This window comes from Cucurbita pepo, chromosome 7 (genome assembly GCF_057944985.1).
Source record: "Cucurbita pepo subsp. pepo isolate OVF chromosome 7, ASM5794498v1, whole genome shotgun sequence".
Lineage (NCBI taxonomy): Eukaryota > Viridiplantae > Streptophyta > Magnoliopsida > Cucurbitales > Cucurbitaceae > Cucurbita > Cucurbita pepo.
Genome location: NC_141804.1, coordinates 3,297,215 through 3,320,299, shown reverse-complemented (window position 1 = coordinate 3,320,299; position 23,085 = coordinate 3,297,215). Strand labels below are relative to the sequence as shown.

The 23,085-nt window shown below is 35.7% G+C and overlaps 4 protein-coding genes, 1 non-coding gene and 1 pseudogene across 5 annotated transcripts; 3 read left to right on the top strand and 3 right to left on the bottom strand.

Annotated features, from left to right (window-relative positions):
- Window positions 1–2,724: 2,724 nt before the first annotated feature.
- LOC111798794 (basic leucine zipper 4) lies at window positions 2,725–4,056 on the bottom strand. Its single transcript, XM_023682128.2, is given in 3 exon segments — window positions 2,725–3,344; window positions 3,347–3,432; window positions 4,020–4,056. Coding segments are annotated over 3 exon segments (597 nt in total). The 3' UTR covers window positions 2,725–2,870.
- Window positions 4,057–4,428: 372 nt separating this feature from the next.
- On the bottom strand, window positions 4,429–8,787 carry LOC111798043 (uncharacterized). Its single transcript, XM_023680996.2, has 5 exons — window positions 8,537–8,787; window positions 7,727–7,892; window positions 7,061–7,118; window positions 5,753–5,810; window positions 4,429–4,937 (listed from the first exon to the last, which is right to left on the bottom strand). Exons 1-5 carry the CDS (start codon window positions 8,566–8,568, stop codon window positions 4,901–4,903), a joined length of 351 nt encoding a protein of 116 aa, XP_023536764.1. The 5' UTR covers window positions 8,569–8,787; the 3' UTR covers window positions 4,429–4,900.
- A 27-nt stretch (window positions 8,788–8,814) lies between these two features.
- On the top strand, window positions 8,815–8,886 carry TRNAD-GUC (transfer RNA aspartic acid (anticodon GUC)). Its single transcript has one exon. It is a non-coding gene; the product is annotated as a tRNA-Asp (tRNA).
- Window positions 8,887–10,203: 1,317 nt separating this feature from the next.
- On the top strand, window positions 10,204–14,626 carry LOC111799102 (uncharacterized). The gene is made up of 3 exons (XM_087125563.1): window positions 10,204–10,287; window positions 10,424–10,541; window positions 14,079–14,626. Exons 1-3 carry the CDS (start codon window positions 10,204–10,206, stop codon window positions 14,372–14,374), a joined length of 498 nt encoding a protein of 165 aa, XP_086981689.1. The 3' UTR covers window positions 14,375–14,626.
- Window positions 14,627–16,646: 2,020 nt separating this feature from the next.
- LOC111798203 (U-box domain-containing protein 30 pseudogene) lies at window positions 16,647–18,447 on the bottom strand (annotated as a pseudogene).
- A 2,762-nt stretch (window positions 18,448–21,209) lies between these two features.
- On the top strand, window positions 21,210–22,082 carry LOC111798173 (Uncharacterized conserved protein UCP031279). Its single transcript, XM_023681174.2, has one exon. The coding sequence runs from the start codon at window positions 21,400–21,402 to the stop codon at window positions 21,844–21,846; it is 447 nt and encodes a 148-aa protein (XP_023536942.2). The 5' UTR covers window positions 21,210–21,399; the 3' UTR covers window positions 21,847–22,082.
- Window positions 22,083–23,085: the final 1,003 nt, after the last annotated feature.

Sequence of the window (23,085 nt, the reverse complement as noted above, 5' to 3'; positions counted from 1 at the left end):
TTTTGACATTTGATAGCGATTTTTTTTTTTTTTTTTTTTACTCAGGTAACTTTTCTTTGTTATCGACTAGAATATTGTACTTTGGACTCATATGGTGTTGTGTAGGAACCATACAATATTACGTGATAACGTCATTCTTATCTCGAGTTTTGATATTAGCTCAACTCTGTGCATGATTTTGATTGTTATATATAGGGAAAAAGGAAACACGAAGGAAATTTTTTTGTTCGAGTGAGGACTACACGAGCTCCTTTGCTCGAGTCATCACCCGAAGAGATGAAGCTCTTTCACTTCACTCATTTGATTAATTCTTCTATTCTTCTTGTTTTCATTTTTTGTTTTAGAGGGAAATTAATTTGAATGTCCCTTGTTCTTATAATGGTTTCCTTTGTCAAAGGAAACTCTACGTGCTCGACAGTTTGGTTTAGGCTCACAATTCTCTATTTTTTGTGCATCTAGGTAGTTTAAAGATATATCAGGATTTAAAATAGTATTACGGCGGGCATACTATAAAGAGATAGATAATATAGTATATTAGTAAATGTTTGGCATGCTAGCAAGTGAAATAGGCCAATTCAACAGCCTTTTGCTCAATTTCTTGTGGGGTCAGATTCTGATCGGTACGAGTCAAGAGAAAATATGGAGGCAAAGATGAGAAGAGATTTTGCGTCCCTTGAACGTGCCACAGTGAAAATGGAAAAAACAACTGTAAATTTATATTGTGAGGTTGCTTAGAATGGCACCCATGGATTGACAAGTTCCTATTTGGAAGGATGCAAGTTCTTAACCGTCGCAGTTTCGACTCGTGCTAATAGTTTAGCACACTCTTTGTTGTTACTATGGAGTCCTAAAGCACAAGGAGATTTTACTCGTTGGTGTCAATTAGGTGGTCTATGGACTTTTGTTGCTCTCCACGGTGCTTTCGAACTAATAGGTTTCATGTTACATCAATTTGAACTTGCTCGATCTGTTCAATTGCGACCTTATAATACAATCGCATTCTCGGGCCCAATTGATGTTTTTGTTTCTGTATTCCTGATTTATCCACTAGGTCAGTCTAGTTGGTTCCTTGCGGAGAGATTTGCTTGTGATTTGGTTCATATCAATAGACTCACCAAGTCAAACTCGATTGAGAATTTAACACAGTTATACATGGAAAAGATATTTCGGTTGCACAAGTGCTTGCCTCAATTTTCTTCGACAATGATCCTCTTATGGAGAAGTTTATAGAGCGCTTGAAGCACTTGTTTAGATTTTCGCACGATAGATGGTCAAATAGAACAATTGAATCAAACTTTAGAAGACATTGAGCCTAAGAGGTGTAGGTCTTCGATAAGTGAACGTCTGTTACTAGCACCTCAAGTCAGTCCAAGTCATGAATGATGTGATTCAAAAGATTACAGCTAGGATGAAAACAACATAAAGTAGACAGAAAAACTATGCTGACACGGGTAGTAAGTATTTGAGCTTGTAGTGGACCATCATTTATTTCTAAAGGAAACTTCGACGAAGAGAGTTCAAAGGTTTAGACAATAAGAAAAGTCGAATCCACGTCTCATTGAGTTATTTGAGATTTTAAAGTGTAATAACGTGTTACTCATTAATCGGCTCCGCCACCCTCTCGACTCGTGACAATTTTAGATAAAAATTTCAACAATTAAAATCCTAATTTTTAAAATAAATAAAAATTAAATATGTAAAAATAGAATTTTGTGGACAACGGCATGAGTTTCAGTGATTCACCAGACAGTCAGTCACGTGCATCCCACGCCCAAAAGATACCCTTCTTACAAATTCCCTTTTATTATTTATTTATTATTATTGTTTATAATTATTGGCTTTATGATAATATTTAAAAATTTTGAAGGCTCCTCATTGGTCAAGATTCTTTTTTTTTTAATAGAAAATAAGTAAATTAGATAAATTAAAATATATCCACATAAACATTAACCCATATCTTAACCATTACAATAATAAATTTTAAAATTTTAGATAAATTATTTAATGAAGTTGTCACGATTGCACGACCGTCGTGCCGGCGACTCATCATTCAAATTTCTGTCCTATCAACTTTTATCTGGTTGATCCTACTAGTAATCATATGTTTATCTCAAAGATTAAGCCATGCATGTGTAAGTATGAACTAATTCAGACGGTGAAACTACGAATGACTCATTAAATCAGTTATAGTTTGTTTGATCGTATTTGCTACTCGAATAACCGTAGTAATTCTAGAGCTAATACGTGCAACAAACCCCAACTTCTGGAAGGGATGCATTTATTAGATAAAAAGTCGATACGGGCTTTGCCCGTTGCTTTGATACCACGTTAGATGAACACGACTCTCCACAATGGTATGATATTGTCCACTTTGAGCATAAACTCTTATGATGCTTTCTCACACCAATGGAGAGAGTATTATTTGATTATAAACCCATGATCATTCCCTAAATTAGCCGACACTTTCATCTTCCAACACTTTAGAACACAAAAGCGCAATATATTTGTTAATTTTTTTCTCCCACACGAACACTACAAAATTGCCAAACATATCTGTAACACTCATCAATTTTTGAGTCAATATTTGAATTATAGACCTCATAGCTAAATAGATAATTATTGGTTAACTATATTATAAAAAAACTCGACTATATATATATATATATATATATATTTTTTTTTTTTAGTCTGAAAAATACTATTTAAAAAAATAATAATTTTCACTTAAAACAGAAAATAATTTACTTAATTTTTTCCCCCACAAAAGCAGCCTTTATTCAAAGAAAAGAAAAGAAAAAAAAAAAAAGCATTAACATTTTTTTTTTTTAAATTTTTATTTCCAATAATTTTTTATTTTTCCTATTTAACTTTTAGGTGAACGTGTTGGACGGCGATGACATGGCGGTCAAGATCCGGCAAAGATCCGAAAGCCTGGAGCGAAGGCCCACGGACTCCATCCACAACCAATCATTTTGTCTCAAAACGACATGACGGCAGTTGAGAATCCGGCCGAGCCGGTCCTTCAAGTCGCGGTTCTGGGTCATCAACCGGTTCAACTCATTGTTGAGATCTTCCAAATGCCTCTTCTTCCTCCACCGCGAGCGGCGGGCAGACTCCCGGTTGGATAACATACGGCGGAGCTTCCTCTGGTCTGTGGTGGTGGGATTGGAAGCCTGGGAGTCGGAGGTGGCGTGGTTGAGTAGAAAGAGGGATAAAAGCTCTTGGATTTCAGTGGCAGTGAAGGCATGGTTGTCTGGAACCTCACTCTGAAACCCAACATGTTGTTCCCCCATGGTTAGCACAAAACTAAGCTCAGAGAGAGAGAGAGAGAGAGAGGGAGAGAGAGCAAAGGGGATGAAGGAAGAGGGAGTGTTGGGTATTTATGGGAGAAATGGGAGAGACACGTGGGGCCCAATAAAGCATGACCTAAACCTATCCAACCAATTCAAAAAATAAAAATAAAAAATAAAATATATAATTTCTATTAAAATAGCACGTGATTGGTTTCATCACAAAGATGTTAAAGAATTTTTGTCATTGCTTTCGAGCTTTATTTTTATTTTTGGACAAAAGTAATAATAAATTTAAACAATAAAGGATCAAAGGTTATTATTTTCTGAATCAATAAAATCTTAGACAAAAACAACTTTTTTTTTTTTATCATCATTTTTTAAATTTTAGTAAAATTATTTATTTGTTAAATTATGGGTTGGTTAAACTTATTTTTATTTTATTTTATTGAAATGAATGAATTAACCAATTTCCCACTTATTTATTTATTTATTTATTTTTGTTAAAATTAAGGAACAAATTAAACTCTTATTTAAATTTGAAATTTGAAATTTATGGTCCAAATTGATACACTTCTTGTCAATAGGTCATAATAAGTAATAAAAAGATCACCATGAAAAGTCGACCAATGAGATTAAGAAAAAGAGAACTCTGGTAAGAAATCCATAGTAGAGTCCGAATCACAACCATCGAATTGATTATCTTCGTGCATAAGGATACTAGATTACCTAGGAAAAAGATTTTAAAATCATCACAAGCCTCCATTTTTCTTTTCTATTGCAATTTTTGACTTATTATATATATGATAATTTTTTAACTTTCCATATATATATAGAAATAGAAACAAATAGACTATAAACGACATTTCTTATCTCGGGATATTAAATGAATGGAATATAATGAAATAGAGCCACTTTGAGGTTCTCTATGAAATGAGGCATAGAACGGAGCCACTACAAAGAAGTTCCGTTTTAATTAGCTAATTAACAATTTATTTTTAATTCTAGTAGGATACTGAAATAAAGAATAATAGTAATGACTGTTAGAATCAAATAATACTTTATCTACCGCTAATTTTTAATCTACCACTAATTTTGGGGCATGTCATCGATACTTATAGTAAAAGAGAGGGTAATGTGGCAAAATATGAGAAAGGAGTAATATAGAATTGGCTTAATGCTACATCATAAACAGTAGTAGTTTTTGGGGAGTAGTGGACCAGAAATATTATTGGCTTTAACTTTAAGAGAAAAGGAGGAGTAATATGAGAGTGTTTAGGGTTTAGCTTAATGAAGAAGAGTGAAGCAAAAAACGACATGGCGGCGTGGAGATCATGTTGTCATGGGAAATCAAAAGTTGGAAGAGGTATGGCTAACCCCATCACTTTGCAACCATCGACACTTGGATGGACGATTGAATTTATAAAAGCAGCCTAAAATGGAAAGCCACAACCCAAAGCGATCACCCTGCTTTTGGTAAACTGTTCTGTGCACAATTTATGGGAAAGTTGCCAACACCCATTGCCCAAAAGTTGTTCTTTATTCTGAATTTTTTATCCCGATATCGACAAGCTCTGTCATAACAGAGCCTTGAGGGATTATAGCCTCTTTCAGAAGGAGCGTAACCTGCTTATACTTATTTGGTCCCTACAATGTGGAGACAACAAGGTATATTTTGACTGTTAAGGATGGGCATATATGAAGAATGTAATACAAACCACTATATATACTATATACATGCATCAACAAGCAGAATTTGAGAAATGAATAATGAATAACATTCCAAGTGTGAAAACCTCTCTTTAGCTGATGTGTTTTAGAAACCTTGACGAGGAGCTCAAAAGAAAAAATCCATAGAGGACAACATCGGCTAATAATGGGTATGAACCATTACAAATGATCTTAGAGCTAGACACCGGACGATGTGCCAGCGATGAGGCTAAGCCCCGAGGGTGGACATGAGGCAATGTGCCAACAAGGATGTTTGGCTTTGAAGGGAGATGGATTATGAGATCCAACATCAGTTGAAAAAAAGAATGCAACGTTGTTTATAAATGTGTAGAAACCTCTTACTAGCATATATGTAACTTGAGCAAGATTTCAGTAATTTCTAAACTTGATGGGCAGAAGCACAACATATTATACATAAACTAGAGTTTATAGACCAAAGAACACATGCATATCTTACCTATAAGAACAAAATAACTTCTAAGAAGTGTGTTTCTTTAATCCTATTTATTCAATCGAAAACGGCAGCTTTTTTAACCTAACCCTGAAAAGTACGGTCTGTTTTGCACTTGATCCGGAGCCTTGCCCCATGCCTCGAAACATGGCATGCACATTATCGAATCTCAAGTAGAGAAGATTCCACGTTATATTTACAGCAGGTTTTCATTGAGTTGTCTTTCCCAATTAACAATTAGTTTTTAGCCTTTAGCTTACGAAACGGAGTCTAGATTTACCGATAATGGAGGCTAACATGCAAGTTCTGCACCTCTCCCCCTAAATCGAACTTTTTACCTGCACAAAGTGAACAAAATTAACATGGTATTACAAATTAGAAGCCAGTTTTTTACCTGCATTATTTACCCTAATGTGTCTACCTTGACACCGTCAGGTGCCTAGTGAGGATTGTTGGTTGGGAATCCCACATTGACTAATTTAGGGAATGTTTATGAGTTTATAAGTGAGAAATACAATCTCCATTATGAGGCATTTTGAGAAAACCAAAACCAAAACCATAAGAACTTATGCTTAAAGTGGACAATATCTGTAGAGAGTCGTTATTCCTATAAACCCAACTGCCACAAATTGATTACTTTTAACGCGTATCTCAATGCAAAATATAACTTTGTTATGGCACATATAATTCTAATCTAGATGCGACAGAAAAGTGGGTGATATGCTCAATAAAGCGACGTTCATACTTGGTAGGTATGAATAGCATTGTTTAGCACAGATTGCTCGTGTGTTAAGAGGACCAAGCCAGAACAATAAAGTTAGCTACTGTGGAACTTCGAGGAATACGGCAAAGGCAAACCAAAGCCTCCGTGTAGCTTACAAACTCTAAAAGCTTGTTAACTAAGTACATTGATCCTGCTCGCACCTTGGCCATAATACTAGAAATGAATGAAAATGGACTCAAGTTCCAATAAGGGAAAGAGTGGATAAAATTTAAAAGTAGTTGAGACTTGAAAGCAGGACAGCAAGTGTAGAATTTTCGGGGAAAAAAGTTCTTTTTATATACAGGATGATAGGCGTTCAGCTCATTGGGAAAATAAATAAATACAACTTCCAGAATAACACTTAACGGAGAAGCAATGCAAAGTGCTTTCCATCCATCTGTTGAACATCATATTAGGGTACAAGAACAACTCAACAGAAAACAGACCCAACTGAATAAGATCCCAAATCTTTTCCGGAGAATTGAAGAACTTAGGATTTGATTAATAAATATTAAAGAAAAAGATATCAAATGGTAGACTAGTTCAAACTCTAGAATTAACAGAGAAGGTCGGCTCTATTCAAATTAAAGAACATGAAACGTCCATTATTAGTTCAGAGAAAACATTACTACGGATTAGTTACATACATCCTACATCCTAGATCATACCAAGGAACAATGCATTAATGCAACACCCCATATCCACAAACGTGCTGGAGAAATTTGAACAAAAGAAAGTTCTTCCCCATAAGAACCAGAATGGGAAACTCAGTGTGATAAATTTATACCGCATTGAAGAAAAAAGATATTCTAGAAAAAAATATACCGTCATATGCATCACAAACCATTTGGTAGCTGACAAATCCAGAGTATAGAGTAGTAATCTGCAGCATTTAGGACAATGTGAGTATTTGTACCCAATACTTATGAGGAGATTTCATGGTTGATGTCAATACTCATATTTCAACACAGTTCAAATCTTCTTTCACTTATAACATGAATTTACAGATCAGTGAAAAGGGAAAACACACACACACACACACACACACACACACACACACACACACACACATATATATATATAATATTGAATTCCAAGGGAGGTTGAATTAAGAATATTTAACGAGGAGAACCCCCTTCTGCAAGATGTGTTACTCATAACAATTATTCCCCATCACCAAAACAGTACAGGCAGCCCCTTCGGATAAAATTGCAGAAATAACAACAAGAAAAGCTCTACATTCTACAATCAATTCAAGTAAAAACCTCAACATAAACCAGCATGAAGTTGAGCAACACTAAGATTTTAACATTAACATAAAAGTTTGATTTACTATGTTAAAATGAGATCCAAATGAACATCAATGCACGAACAATCTAGTAGCCTCAACCAAGAGGTTAGAGGTTCAAATGGTTTGAATCCCTCCATAGAAGCTCTTGACAACAAGTAAATAATAGTAGTTAGACTGATTGAAAGTGAACCAACTCAAACCTGGGAATTCTTCGTACTTAGAGAATCAGAATCCATACCCAAGGCCATAACATTACTAGAATTGCAATTTTCTTCATAATCCTTTCCAGGAAAAGCTATACCATCATGTGCATTGAGAAGTACACAATAGCAATCGTCAGTCTCTGTCAAGACCTGAACAATAACCCTGAAATTTCAACAAATCCAATTGTATCACAGAGAAACAAAGTTGAAATTAATAGAACTAGTACAACCTTAAGTCCAGAAATGTATCAACAGTATGACAAGCCCAAAGTTTATGCATAATTATGTATATTAAGCCCAAAAACAAGGATCAATTTCAACATCCGAAGCATCAGGCTCTTCTACCACAGCTTGTCCGATTCTTAACCATGCTCAAAAATTCATATCAACAAATTAAACACAGAACCTCATTAATTCCGTATACTTCTATTTTACTTCAACTTCAAGAAAGGCTTCAGCACTAATGGATGAATTGAGATAGTAGAACTAGTCGAAACAAAACAATTGTCAATAACCTGATAACAATAACTCTCGTACATCTAGTCATCGATCACGATTTATCACAACGTCAACGATAATATAACTAAACTCCGATAATATAGATTCGTTGATATTAATCATCACTTGAGCGTTCCATATAGATTAATGTCATGGCTAGTAATGATTAATGTCAACGATAATATAACAAAACAATTGTCAATAACCTGAGAACCAGAATTTGAAGCATAGAAACGGAGTATACCAGTGAAGCAAGTAATGATTAATGTCATGGCTCTAGTCAAAGAGAAGGAAACGCAACAGTCGTACCTGCAAGGAGTTAATCCTCCATCTCCGAGCATATCTCCCGGAAGCTTCAAATTTCTACAAATGAAAAAGAACGCAGAAACAACATGTTTGAATACGCTCCGAGTTCTGAGAGAGATTATGCAGTAGAACAGAAAGGAGATGATTATAATGACCAGGTGACGCGATTTCTTTTCTGGAAAATGCGGTGCGTTCGAACCGATGAAGCAACAAAACTTCAGTCGAAAAACAGAGAATAGAAATTAATCAACTTTAGAAAACTAAATTACTTGAACAACAAGGTCGTTGTAGTATAGTGGTAAGTATTCCCGCCTGTCACGCGGGTGACCCGGGTTCGATCCCCGGCAACGGCGCTTTTCTTTTTTCAATTGTTTTGTCGCCAGCTTTGCTAATTTTTGTACTCGAAATTCCCCCTTTTTTATTTATTTGTTTATTTATATTTATTTTTTCTTACATAAATCCATTCAAAACAAAGAAAAAATAATAGATTTGCCATTTTTTTTTTCTAAAATTTTATTTAAATATTATGTTTGTTATGAGTTAAATTTTAATATAGTATAAGAATTTAGAGCGTCATCCACGATTTATGTTCTAACTTACTTACCTACCATGATTACAATCACCTAAAAGTCGAAGTTGAAACTAAATTCATAAAAGTCGATCAAACAAACGGAAACGAAAAGCTAAATTCATTATTTTAAAGCATTGAAAATATAAATGTTAAAAAATGTTTAAAAAATTATTATAATTTAATTGATTTTTTTTCCCGTACAACAAATATAAAGCATAGAAATGTCAATTTTTGTTAAGCTATGCTTCTTTTATTTCGGAGAACTTCATTTCGACTAGAAATAATGAAACCAACCTAAATAAAATAAAGTCGATTGAAAATAAATAAATCTTATTCAAACCTAACCAATCTATGATGGACATGTCGTTTTCCACGATTTCGACATTTCAAATTACATCCACCTCAAATGAAAAAAAAAAAAAATAATAATAGCGGCATGTAATTAAGAGGTTGGTGCCCTATTAAAAAGGGTATTCGAAAATAAAACAAACACGAAACTTGGTTGAAGAATGGTTAAGGTGTGTGGTGTTCCTTCCAAATATGAATGAATTGGATTACGACCCAACAAAATGGTTACTGTTTCGATATTGTGACTCGCTATTCTCTAACGTCAATATCAACTAACCTATCTTATTCGTTAAAAAAATAATAATAAAAATTAAGCACTACGAGCTTATCAACTATGACTTAAAAGAGTTACTATATTCCACATTGGTTGAAGAGAAAAACGAAATACTCTTGTAGTGTAAAAACTTTTCCCTAACAGACGCGTTTTAAAACTTAGGGAAAGCTCGTAAGATAAAGTTCAAAGAGGACAATATCTACTAGCGGTAGACTTGGTTTTTTTTTTTTTTTTTTTTTTTTTTATATTTTTTGTTTTAAAATTTTTGGTTAAAAGTAAGAAGTTGAGCCATATGCAAATAAAGGAAAACAAGGGGCGTTAAGGCTATATAGAGTCACCATCTCATCATTACGCCAGCGATTCACTTGCCAATATAAAACCCTCCACGCCTCCCTTCCATTCATTTTCACGTCACAATTCTAGGCCAAGAAGATGTCGAAGCTCGTGGCTCTCTTCTCCATCGTAGCGCTCGTGACAATGTCCCTTCTCTCCTTCTCTGAAGCTCGTCCCATCGCTACGTCCACCGCCACTTCCCTCGACTTCAACCATATCGCACATCAGGTACCCTAAAATCTCAAATCTCTTCAATCATGAGTTTATAAGGAATGCATCTCTATGAGTATAAAGGCTTCAAAGCAAAGCCATTCTAGAAGTCCGTGATTCTTAACAGTTCCATCATGAAATTAATGTATATTAGGTCGTTTCTGAAAAGAGTCACGACGATGTTTGCGAGGGAGGAGAGACAAAGGAGTGCCTGGCTAGAAGCACGTTCGAGGCTCATACCGATTACATCTATACCGATGATACCAAGTCATGAGTGGCTGTATTCCGACCATTGCGTTCATAATTCACCACACATTCCTCTGAAAAATGAGGATAAATTATTATTCCTCCATGATTAATACAGTTTGATAATCAAATAATATTAATAATTATTTTTATATGTCTCTTATGCTATCCTCACCCTCACCTAATTCCGTAACAAGAAAGAGTTAGGAATTGAAGCGATTTACCATCAAATTATTCGGTCATTTTCGGGATATTTTCTCAACCACTCACATGCATTTCTTATTTTGCAGCGAAATTTTTTAATATAATAGTTTAAAAAATAAAATTAAAACGTGTATAATTTTATATGAAAAATTGTAATTCGATATTAACAGCTCTAGAGAATGCTCGTCTGACCATGAAAGGGACCCAGGAGGTGTACGAATCGATTGGTGGGTCCATACTCACATGTGTGGATCGTGTATATCACGCATTCCATCTTCCATTGATTTAATATTATAAAATAATTTCCATTTTCTCTTATGGAAAAATGATCCATCGTCATCTTGTTAGTTCTATAAGGGGAAAAACGTAGTTATAAAGAAATAATGTAGTGGTGGTAAATCGAAGGAATATATGTCGATTGGTGTAAAATTGTGTTCATATTATTCATAGACTTATAGCTTGTAGTGCAGATAGAAACTAGTAAGCATGTGACACCCTTTATAAGGGTGTGGAAACCTCTCACTCGTAAAAGCTTTTCAAAGCCTGGAACCTTGAAAGGGAAAGCCCAAATAGAAATATCTGCTAGCGGTAGGCTTGAGTCGTTACAAATGGAATCAGAGCCAGACACTGGACTATATGCCAGCGAGGACGCTGTTCCCCAGAGGGGGTAGACACAAGATGATGTGCAAGTAAGGACGCTGGGCCCAAAGGGAGGTAGATTTGGTGGGGGTCCCACATCGATTGGAGAAAGGAACGAGTGCCAGTGAGGACGCTGGGCCCTGAAGGGGGTGGATTGTGATATCCCACATTAGTTGAAGAGGAGAACGGAGCTTTGGCCCTGAAAGGGGTGGATTGTGATATCCCACACTAGTTGGAGAGGAGAAGGGAGCTTGGGCCCTGAAGGGAGTGGACTGTGATATCCCACATTGGTTGGAGAAGAGAACGGAGCTTGGGTCCTAAAAGGGGTGGATTGTGATATCCCACATTGGTGGGAGAGGAGAACGGAGCTAGGCCCTGAAGGGGGTGGATTGTGATATCCCACATTAGTTGAGGAGGAGAACGATCTTATCCTTTATAAGGGTGTGGAAACCTTTCCCCAATAGACTCATTTTAAAGCCTTGAAGGTAAGCCCGAAAGGGGCTCCTGAAGGGGGGTGGATTGTGATATCCCACATTGGTTGGAGAGGAGGAGAACGAAACACCATTACCCTTTATAAAGATGTAGAAACCTCTCCGTAGTAGACGCATTTTAAAGCGTTGAGGGGAAGCTCGAAAGGGTTCCCAAGAGGGAAAACACAATATTTGTTAGTAGTGGGCTTGGGTCGTTACACCATCCAAATTAGATAAGTTAAAAAAAATTAACAAATTTAATAATGAAATTATCCAAATCTAATCTATGGTGAACAATTGTCATCCATTGAAAACAAATAGAAGCATATAAATGAGAGATTAGAGATTGGTGCCGTATTGAACAGAGCATTTGAAAACAAAACAAACACAAAACATAATGAAGAGAAACAATGGTAGGAAATGTATGGGAAGACTGTGTGGTGTTGCTTCCCAATATAAATAAATTAGATTACGACCCAACAAAAACAATACGACAACTCATTTCACCATGTTTTTTTCTCACTTACATGGATAAAACACGTCTAATCATCAAGTTTCTATGATGAGTCATCGAAAAGAAAGTGCACTTTGTTGGTATATATAGTGACTTCAATTCTAGTAAGCCAATGGAGTTAGGAGTATCTTGTTAGCATAGATAGTAACGTTCAATTTCAGTAACCCTTTATTAATCATCTTATCTTCAGGATCACTCTCATTCAAGTGTCACAAATAAGTTGTCATGAACTTCTTTAATTTGACACCCACGATACGTGTTAGTTATATTGAAAACATGTCAATTCGGTTAATTTCAAATGGAACAAGTGTGCTAATGAGTTTTATTCCCCCTAAGAGAACTCAGTTATAAGTCGTAAATTTGCCCGTTAATTTTTTTATCACGAGGTAGCTAACTCAAGTTATCCAATTCTACTTTATAATTCTTAGTTAATATAACTAGCATATCATGTTAGAGCTAAATATATGTGTCACGGTTAAAACATCAAAATATTGCATGAACCAAACCCTAAATTAAAAAATTCCACCGAAACTGGTAAGCTAAACCATGACTAGTATTAAGTATATTTAGTACTGAATTATACTTTACCATATATATCTTATTTGATCTTTAATTATAAACAAATATCTAAATATTTGCTACCCTTACTATCATATTTAAGCTTTTATTACAAATAAATATCTAGTATACATTTATTACTCTCTCTATTTATTACTCTTAAATATCTAGAACTTCCACACACCATTTACCTGCGCTAAATGAGCAATCAAAATCAAAGAACCATAGAAAATCTCCAAACAAACCAAACATAAAGTATTGGAGTTGTGGAGAAAAATGCCATTTTCGGACAAATTGTACAAAGAGGAAGCAAAATCACAAATCAGAGAATGACGATGATTCTATAAATTCAGAAGAAGACATTGGGATGTTCTAATCTTCTGCGTAGACAGTCGATTGAATCTTAGATTTTATATTCACATGCATCTTTTCTTTCGTCTCTCAATAGAGAGTTGTTTCAAAATTTCAAGTCTATCAATTCGATAAGTTTCTAATGCGTCGGAAAGGAAATGGCCGATAACGCTCAATTGGTAGAGTAGAGGACTGAAAATCTTCGTCTCATTGGTTCAAATCTGCTATTGAAAATACGTCTAATGTGTCGGAAAGGAAATAGCCGGTATAGCTCAATTAGTAGAGCAGACGACTCAAAATCTTCCTGTTTCCAGTTCAAATCCGCTATTGAAATACGTCTAATGTGTCGGAAAGGAAATGGACAGTATAGCTCAGTTAGTAGAGCAGATGACTCAAAATCTTCATGTTATCAGTTCAAATCCGCTATTGAAAATACATCTAATGTGTCGGAAATGAAATGACCAGTATAACTCAGTTAGTAGAGCAGAAGACTCAAAATCTTCCTCCCATTCAAATCTACTATCAAAATACGTCTAATGTGTCCTAAAGCAAATGATCTAAACAAATATTTGAGATTGACGTTATGATTTTAGCAAATATTCTCGATTACAGAAAGGAAAAAGAAGTTGCCACGTGTATAAAAAAGAAAAATCAAACAATTAATTAACCATTTTATTTTTAGTTAAATTGAAGATCAGCCATGTAATAACAAAGAAAGAAAAGATAAATATAGTAAAGCCAGCAAAACAAGCGGTGTAACGTTGAAACCATCTCCAAATCCTTCTTATAAAACCCCCCCCCCCCCCCCCCCCCCCCCAACAAAACAGGCATCCTCCACGGCTTCACCGCATTCATTTTCAGGACCCAATTCCAGGCGAAGATGTCGAAGCTGGTGGCTCTCTTCTCCATCGCAGCACTCATAACAATGTCCATTCTCTCCTCCTCCGCCGAAGCCCGTCCCATCACCACAACGCCCACCGCCACCCCCCTCGACATCAGCCAAATCAATCATCAAAAGGGTCATGAAGATGTTTGCAAGAGAGGAGAGACAGAGGAGTGCCTGGTTAGAAGAACCTTAGAGGCCCATTCTGATTACATCTATACCGACGCTATCAACTCATGATTGGATGAATTATTGTTCCTCTCTCGTTACTACACTTCATAATCAAATTATTATTATTATTATTATTATTATTATTATTATTGTGCTGCAAATCCATCACCAAAAAACCAAATTTACCTCTAAATTAAACCATTTTGTAGTATTTCCTTAAGCTTAGAGGATCTCTAATGGCTCTTTCAAATTATTGATGTATGCCTATATGAAATGATTATGTTATATTTTAATAATTATCATGAATATTGTGATATGATATACTCGTGCGTACATTTTTAAATGTCTTGTTATACTAGTTATTGCAAGCTATAATGTTCAAATGTGGAACCTCGTCTATGTTTCATATAGACATTAAATGTTCTCTTCTTTTTTTTGGCTCTTATGGGTCCATAACCTATACATTAAAATATTTAGTGTATGGTTAATGTGTTTGAAAATGAAAGTACTCATATATAAAAGTGGTACAAGCATTGTAGGTTCTAATGTGTACAAAGGTGGTGCACAAGCATTGTAGGTTCTAATGTGTACAAAGGTGGTGCACACACAACTATTCGTTTATGAAAGTGATACATATATACCATGTTAGGTTGAATGGCACTATGATGTGTATGGGTCATTATAGATGTGCCTGACCTCATCTATTTATAGATATGTATAACCATAATTACAGTAACAAACCATAATTACAGTAACAAACCATGAAATAGTAGATTCTCCAAACAAGTAAGATTCTCTTGATTCATGGTAACAAACAAACACGTAAATCAGATTCATGGTAACAAACAAGAAAATCAGTAGATTCTTCTAAAACAAGTAAATCATAAGATTCTCTTCATTAAAAAGCAAGTAAGATTCTTTTGATTAAAAAATAAGTAAGATTCTTTTGATTAAAAAATAAGTAAGATTCTCTTGATTCATAGTAAAAAAACAAGTAAGATTCTACTGATTCATGGTAAAAAAACAAGTAAGATTCTATCGATTCAGATTTAGGGTAAAAGAACAAGGAAATAAGTAGATTCTCCTGATTTAGATTCAGGGTAAAAAACAAGTGAATAAGTAGATTCTCTTGATTTATGGTAACAAAAAAGTGAATCAGATTCTTCTGATTCATGGTAACTAACAAGTAAATAAGCACATTATTCATGGTAACAAACAAGTAAATTAGTAGATTCTCCTGATTCATGTTAACAATAACAAACAATAACAATAACAAACAAGTAAATAAGCAGATTATTCATCTCGTGATTCATGGTAACAAACAAGTAAATAAGCAGATAACAAACAAATATAAGCAAGCAGATAACAAACAAATATAAGCAATTATTCATCTCCTGATTCATGGTAACAAACAAGTAAATAAGCAGATCCTCCTAATTCATAGTAACAAATAATCGTTCATAGTAACAAACAAGTAAATAAGTAGATTTGCTTGATTCATGTAACAAACAAGTAAATAAGTAAATTCTCCTGATTCATGGTAACAAATAAATAAATAAGTAAAGGAACAAACAAGTAAATAAGTAAATTCTCTTAATTCAGATGATAACAAATAAGTAAATCAATAGATTATCTTACTATATATAAATATTATCTATTCAACGTTTATGAGTAAAAAAAACTTGAATCCCCTACATTTGGTCCAGTACATGCACATGAATCTACGAGACAAATTCATTATCGTACCACTAAACCTGACTATAGTCCAGTGCATGTTCATACTGAATGTACGGAGAGGAATATTATAAATTCTTTTTGCCATAAAAAAAAGAAAAAGAAAAAAAAAAAAAGAAATGGATTTATTAGAAGAACACATGATTTATGAGAAGGTGAAGTTGGGGAAGGTGGCATTTGGGCCGACAACGAGCAATGTTCTCGTGTCTGATAATTACCCAACTCCATCTGCACGTGACTCTAATTATATCAACATTCAACCCTTAATTTTATTAATTTCCCCCAACCATGTGCCCCTAAAAAGGAAACCAAAATTCATTCTTCCCTCCCGACCCAATGTATTCTTTAGCACTTGTTCTTCGCTTCTCCAATTGACGTGGGACTCCTTAATCCATCCCATTCGGGGCTTTGGAACCCAGTGTTCAGTGTTCTCGTTAGCACTGGTTCACTTCTCCAATCAATATGGGACCCACCAATCCATTCCATTCGGGGCCAGCATCCTTGCTAGAGCTCTACTTTCTGTTGACACATCTCGACCGTCGTCCGCAAATATTGTCCTCTTAATTATGCATCAATATGATCCATAAATTAAAAAAAAAAAAAAAAAAAAAAACTTATCTTTTATTGTATAGTTCTTGTAAGCTTACACTTAGAAATGAAAATGGAATCCGGGTAATTTAGACTACACAATTTCAATAGCTCTGATGATCTCTGTTTTACCTCTTTATTGCACCCACTTTGTATCACTAGCAGCAACTTCGCCGCCAATCCTGCATCCACCGCAACCACCGCGCATTCCTCCGGCGCCACCTTGAAAACCGCCCATAAAATTGACAACGCAAATTCAGTACAAATCTCAGATACTTTCATCAACAATTTCACCAACTTCTTAATCGTATCTTCACAATCTTTCAACGCTAATCTTCCCTCTGGAAGAGACGACAAAACCTCGAGAATGTAAAGCGCTGATTCCAACCCATCGCCGTTGAAACTGGACAGAGCACCGCCGAGTTTCGCGACGGCGCCGATGCTTACCAGTTGCTTTTTTATGGATTCGTTTGAACAGAGCGATCGGAGTAAACTAAGTCCGGCCGTTACTCCATTTGGGTGTTTTTGATCCTTCACCATTCTTAACAATCCCACGAGTAAGCTCAAACTTGAAACGCTCTCTGTTCTTGAATCGTCACCGTCCGTTAATTTCTTGATGAATTTCGTGCAATTGATCTTGGTTTCGATGGATCCTTCGTTTAAAATATCTGCAATTAGTGATATTCTCGTGGGTTGAATCAAATTGTTCTTTAACTCCGAATCGAGATCCAAATTTACGAGAATCCCCACGGCTTCCGACCCCACTGCGTGGGAAGTGAAAGAACCCAAAAGAGAAGAGATTACAGCGACGCCGCCGTTGTCGACCACCATCTTCTTGGCGGAGGAATGGGCGGCGACGACATGCCGGAGATCTTTCAGGGACTGAACTCTAGCTTGACCCTTGACCTTCTTCAATGAATCCAAAAGCTCTGTTACTCTCCCCTGAACGTCCTCTGATTTCTTCTTGAACGCTAAGAACTTCTGCGAAAACCAGGTGTGAATCAACTGGTGAAGGGTCCGATTCGGTGTCAGGGAATCGTCCCAAAGCTCTTGCATTGTTGTGGGGCAAGTCAAATGGCCTAAAGAGAACCATTTCTGAATGTTGCACCGCTCGTAGGTCTGCCCAGAACAGAGTGTCACCGGGTCTTGCATTGGCTCGAGAGAAATTGGGCAAATGAACACCGATGGGACCTCTATCGACGATTCCAGCTCCTCAATCATCTCCTTCAGATCTAACTTCTCCCCACCGCCACCGCCACCGCCAACGCCGCCACCGCCGCCGAGAATCCCATCTTTGACGACAGTTTCCAGATCTAGAATCTGCGCTCCGCAAGCTACTACAAGCTTGGGATCCCCTGCTCTCCAAGTAGAAGGCTGGTACATCGGCATTATAGAAAACCCTTGTGTACACTACACTACAGTATCGCTCTCATTGACAATCACAGGCAAAAATGTTTGCTTTTCTTCGTTTTTTTCGTCTCTTACTTTATCTGAGCTTTCCCCTGTTTTCCTTCTTCATTACACTAATCCAAAGCTTCCTATTCAAGCTCTCAAAAATGGCGAAATAGTCAAACCCAGATCAGAAAAATCATGACCCACATCGGAAATGACGAAATAATCAAACCCAGATCAGAAAAATCATGACCCACATCGGAAAAGTAACAGAAACCAAAAGAAAATCACCAGAGCGGAGGAGAAGGGTTAAACACTTCCACAAAGACTGCCCTTAAAAACCCTAAGAAAAGCCTTCATTTTTGTAATGCTGCAGAAGGACCGTGCAGTCTTCTCTCGTGTGTGTGTCCAAGAACATCTGCTGGAACGTGGCCTTGGTTTTGTTTTTTTTATTGGTAATAATAGGACACGTGTCAGTAGATGGTCGTGAAGCAAAGCAGTCAAAGCAAATAGCGAAGACCGAGATTTGGTCGTGTAAACAAAATAAAACCGGTCTTCTAGATCTCAGAATTGGTCAAACCTGCTCACCTGGCACTTTTTACAATTTATTTAACTTATTTATATTATATATATATATATATCTCCTTTTCAGAAACTGATTTATTAATTTATTTAATATTTAAATCCTTGTTTTTCAAAATCTAATAGATTCGTTGCTGTTTGATCTTATCCACTGCTGGTGCTGACTGTGCATGCCTTTATTTTGCGGATTAATTGGGCCTTCGTTGAAGCCCATTTTAATCTGTATGGGCTTTTCGTGACTACTATTGGGCTTTGTGCATGCCTTTATTTTGCGGATTAATTGGGCCTTCGTTGAAGCCCATTTTAGTGTCTGTATGGGCTTTTCGTGACTACTATTGGGCTTTGTGCATGCCTTTATTTTGCGGGTTAATTGGGCCTTCGTTGAAGCCCATTTTAATGTCTGTAGGGGCTTTTTGTGACTACTATTGGGCTTTCGGCCCATTTTAAGGCATGTTTATGTCCTTAGAATAAGTCCATGACATTGTTTATGAAATATTTTGAAGATATTTTTCGTGCATAATAGACACGTCATGTCATGTATACAGTAACAAATTTCTACTATCTTAATTTTTTGTCGGTCTTCTTTGATGCGATTGGCTAAAGTCAAACTATCAATTAACTAATATATAAGTAATACGTGGGATATTTTGAACGAGATACTCTCTACTTGGACAACTAGACTCTAAAATGTCACTTCGCCAACAACCTTCCTATATTAAATAAGACGTAAATTTATACACGTCTTTTTTCACGTTATAACCTACTAGAATACCCTAATTTAATAATTTATTCGAAGAACGCTTTGAAATTTATGAAACTACATATGATATAGTTCTTGGACGATGAAAGTTCCACATCGACTAATTTAGGGAATGATCATGAGTTTATAATCAATGAATACTATCTCTATTGGCCTTTTGGGGAGCTCTAAGCAATAGTCATGAAAACTTATGCTCAGAGTGGACAATATCATACCATTATGAAGGGTTGTATTCATCTAATAATAGTTAGTAAATACATTCCTTTTTATGTCAACGAATTTTATGGTAGATACTCACATCAATAATAATTGCATTAAACCAAACAATTATAAAGGCTATTAATTAATGAAGTTAGGTATGCATATAAATAATGAAAGTTAATTAGGATTGATATGAACATGATCATATTAATTCAAAGTAACTCTTTAAATTTGATTTATATTTATTGGTTTAATGATAAGATATTGTATTTCAATTCCATGCGGCTGCCAACAGAATTTGTGGGTCTATTAAGGCTTCATCTTTATCTAATAATTGCTGGTTTTTTCATGATTTTATTTGAATTCCGCCGCCAACGTGCAAATTAACAATATTTTATTTATTTATTATTATTTTTTTTTTATATATCCATTCATTGCCCATATGCCCAAAATTAATATTTATTGTTTTACTTTATTTGAGATAATTTATAGTGGTGTGTAGATACGAGATCATTTTATGATATTATCTATTTCGAACGTAAATGAAATATACGATCAACCTACATTTATCAAATTTGAAAAAGGGTCAGAAGAAATGTTCGATCCTAATGCATAAAAATACAAATGGTTCAATGGAAGCAAGAATTTCAAGGAACATTTCATTTCTGAGCGGAGAATAGCCATTTTTATTTTCAAGTAGTGTTTGCTTGATTATGTATTAATCAATATTCAATTGATTGGTCTGAGGTTATCCATGAAAAAAGATTCCCGCTTCTTTTGTACCAGCCACACTTTCTGTCCCTTCGTTTGGTCCAGCTTCTTGCACTCGCTGCCAACTTGCTCGCAGCACCTCTGCCTCTGTCTTGCCATCTACCACAACCGCCGGTGGAGACGAAGAAATGTCTGATGACAGACAAGAAGAGGGTGTCAAATCTATATTACCAGAGCATGAACTAGTACGGGAAGAAGCCACGGTGGTATACCTTTTTCTTTTAAAACCTCGCCTTTTTTTTTTTCAGTTTCACTTTATTCAATAACAATCTTTATTGAACAAATAATAATAATAACTTTATTGAAAATAGAATATGTTTTTGTTTACAAACTATGAGTTTTAGGACATAAAATCCAGCAAGTTCGTTTCTTTTTGTCAAAGTTTCTTCTCTTTTTGTCTAACTCACTTGGGTTTCGGGAATATCCCCATTCGTAGGTTCGAGATCCACATCTATGAATTGAAAGTTCCGAATGATCAACTCTACAATCAGTTGTAAGAATCAATATGTCTTCAAATGTTCATTTGAAAAAATTAAAATCCTTCCTCTAAATGATCGTGATACTTCCCAAAAATCAAATTGGGTTTTAGCTAATAATAGAATCATTTTATTTTATTAGAGATATTTCTGAAAAAAAAAAATGAAAAAGTCAAGAACTTTGAAATATTAAATTGCAGAGAAGAGGTTTCGTGTTTAAAATTTTGACTAAGATCAAATTCGCATGAAAATTTCAAATCTAAGATCTTTTAAAGTTTGAGAAAGGCGATGAATGATTCATCAAAATGGGTTGGATAAGGCTGAAGAACTTTTAAAAAATTCACCTGTTTGTGAATCCTTCACAAGTCAACTCCGCCATTATTTCTAGCTCTGGCCGACGCTTTACGCCAATTCCCCACACCTGCTCGCTTTCATCGCCTAATTTTCTTCCAAATCAGGCTGCTCCAATCCCCACTTTTCCTCTTTTTTTGATTTATTTCATCCAACTTCGATTCCCTCCCCTGTAATCGACCATCTCTGTTCCCAAATCTCTCTCAGTAATTTCATCGAACACTTTGTGGGCATTCCAAATGAGCACCAAAGCGCACAATCGGAGCAAATTTATGCGATTCGTTACACTACCCATCAGAGCTCTTGGCAAGGCCAAGGATTTCTACGTACGAAGCATCATGGATTGTGCTCCGAGAGTTAGCCATGGCTACCCATCTGGCCAAATGCCCGTCTTGCCCAAAAGTTACAGCTCGCGATCCTGCAGATCCAATGAAACCGATGATTTCAGAGAGCTTGTTAAGGCCGCTTCTGTTAGGAGTATGGACATTAAAGATGTCGACGCCGATGTTGTTTATCCACAGAGGGTGAGACAGTCCACGGGGCTGCCTAAGAGTTGCAGCGTTGGAATGGGTAGGATTGATGAAGATAGTGCTTGCGAGTTTGAAGGTGGCGTGGAGGAGAAGGGTGATTTGGTTTATCCAAGGAGTAGAAGCTACGCTGTGACGAGTACAAAATCTGGGGCTTGATTTTCGTTGTCTCTGTTTTGCATAATTGTTCTTGAAATTTATGAATAATTTGGAAACGAAGAGGAGGGATTACCTTTAATTGGGGATTTTGTTGGTTTTGTTCTTCTGTGTTCATGTAAATATTGTAAGTTTTTTGTTTTAATTTTGTGGGTAATGGTAGATTATTTGTAATCAAAACATGGAAAGTAAATTGTTGATTCTGAATTGATCTGAAGTTCACTTTATTTAGTTTTCAATTTTGGCGTCAGAGTGGGATAATGATTCTAGTTGATGTTGGAACCATTAATAGCCGACACAAAATGAGTTTCCTCTTTAGTTTCTTGGTTTGATGATTTGAATTCTAAGGGAGGGAATGTCAATTTTGGTGCAGGACAATAATGGGATGTGTTTGTAGATTGGTTGTAGCGATTTCGTGAGATTCTACGTTGGTTAAAGAGGAGAACGGATTGGAGTTAGATTCTACTCGAAATTTTGTGAGATTCTACATTCGTTAGGATTGGAGTTAGATTCTACTTGAAATTTTCTGGGTTAGGATTGGAGTTAAATTCTACTCGGAATTTTGTGGGTTAAGATTGGAAGTTAGATTCTACTCGGAATTTTGTGGGTTAAGATTGAAAGTTAGATTCTACTCGGAATTTTGTGGGTTAAGATTGGAGCTAGATTCTACTCGAAATTTTGTGAGACCCCACGCTACTGGTTAAGATTGGAGCTAGATTCTAGACGAAATTTTGTGAGATCCTACACTGCTGGTTAAGTTTGGAGCTAGATTCTAGACGAAATTTTGTGAGATCCTACGCTGCTGGTTAAGTTTGGAGCTAGATTGTAGACGAAATTTTGTGAGCTGGTTAAGTTTGGAGCTAGATTGTAGACGAAATTTTGTGAGATCCTACGCTGCTAGTTAAGATTGGAGCTAGATTCTAGACGAAATTTTGCGAGATCCTACCTAGATTCTACTCGAAATTTTGTGAAGTTAGAAAGGAGAACAAAATATTCTTGAAAGAATATAAAAACATTTCCGAGCAATCATGTTTTTAATTGTAAGATGTTCATGGAAGTCTTCCCCCATTTTCACTTCTTTCATTCTCTGTCCCCACAAAATTTATCATTTATTTTCAGATCACATCAAAGATTCCTCAAAGAAAATTTGCGGAATTAATTCTCGCATCTAATTTTTCTCCATTTATTTTTTTAAAAAATATAACTATTTTAAATTTTGTACTTTTAATAGAGTTTAATTAG

What these genes read in the sequence shown, in the direction of transcription:
- LOC111798043 (XM_023680996.2), bottom strand. Translation starts at nt 8,568, where the DNA reads ATGCTCGGAGATGGAGGATTAACTCCTTGCAG. An exon ending in TAAGTACGAAGAATTCCCAG is followed by an intron (nt 7,119 to 7,726) that starts GTTTGAGTTGGT and finishes TAAATGCTGCAG; the next exon opens with ATTACTACTCTATACTCTGG. An exon ending in GGTTTGTGATGCATATGACG is followed by an intron (nt 5,811 to 7,060) that starts GTATATTTTTTT and finishes CACTTTGTGCAG; the next exon opens with GTAAAAAGTTCGATTTAGGG.
- LOC111799102 (XM_087125563.1), top strand. Translation starts at nt 10,204, where the DNA reads ATGTCCCTTCTCTCCTTCTCTGAAGCTCGTCCCATCGCTACGTCCACC. An exon ending in TCAACCATATCGCACATCAG is followed by an intron (nt 10,288 to 10,423) that starts GTACCCTAAAAT and finishes AATGTATATTAG; the next exon opens with GTCGTTTCTGAAAAGAGTCA. An exon ending in TACCGATGATACCAAGTCAT is followed by an intron (nt 10,542 to 14,078) that starts GAGTGGCTGTAT and finishes CCAACAAAACAG; the next exon opens with GCATCCTCCACGGCTTCACC.
- LOC111798173 (XM_023681174.2), top strand. Translation starts at nt 21,400, where the DNA reads ATGAGCACCAAAGCGCACAATCGGAGCAAATTTATGCGATTCGTTACA.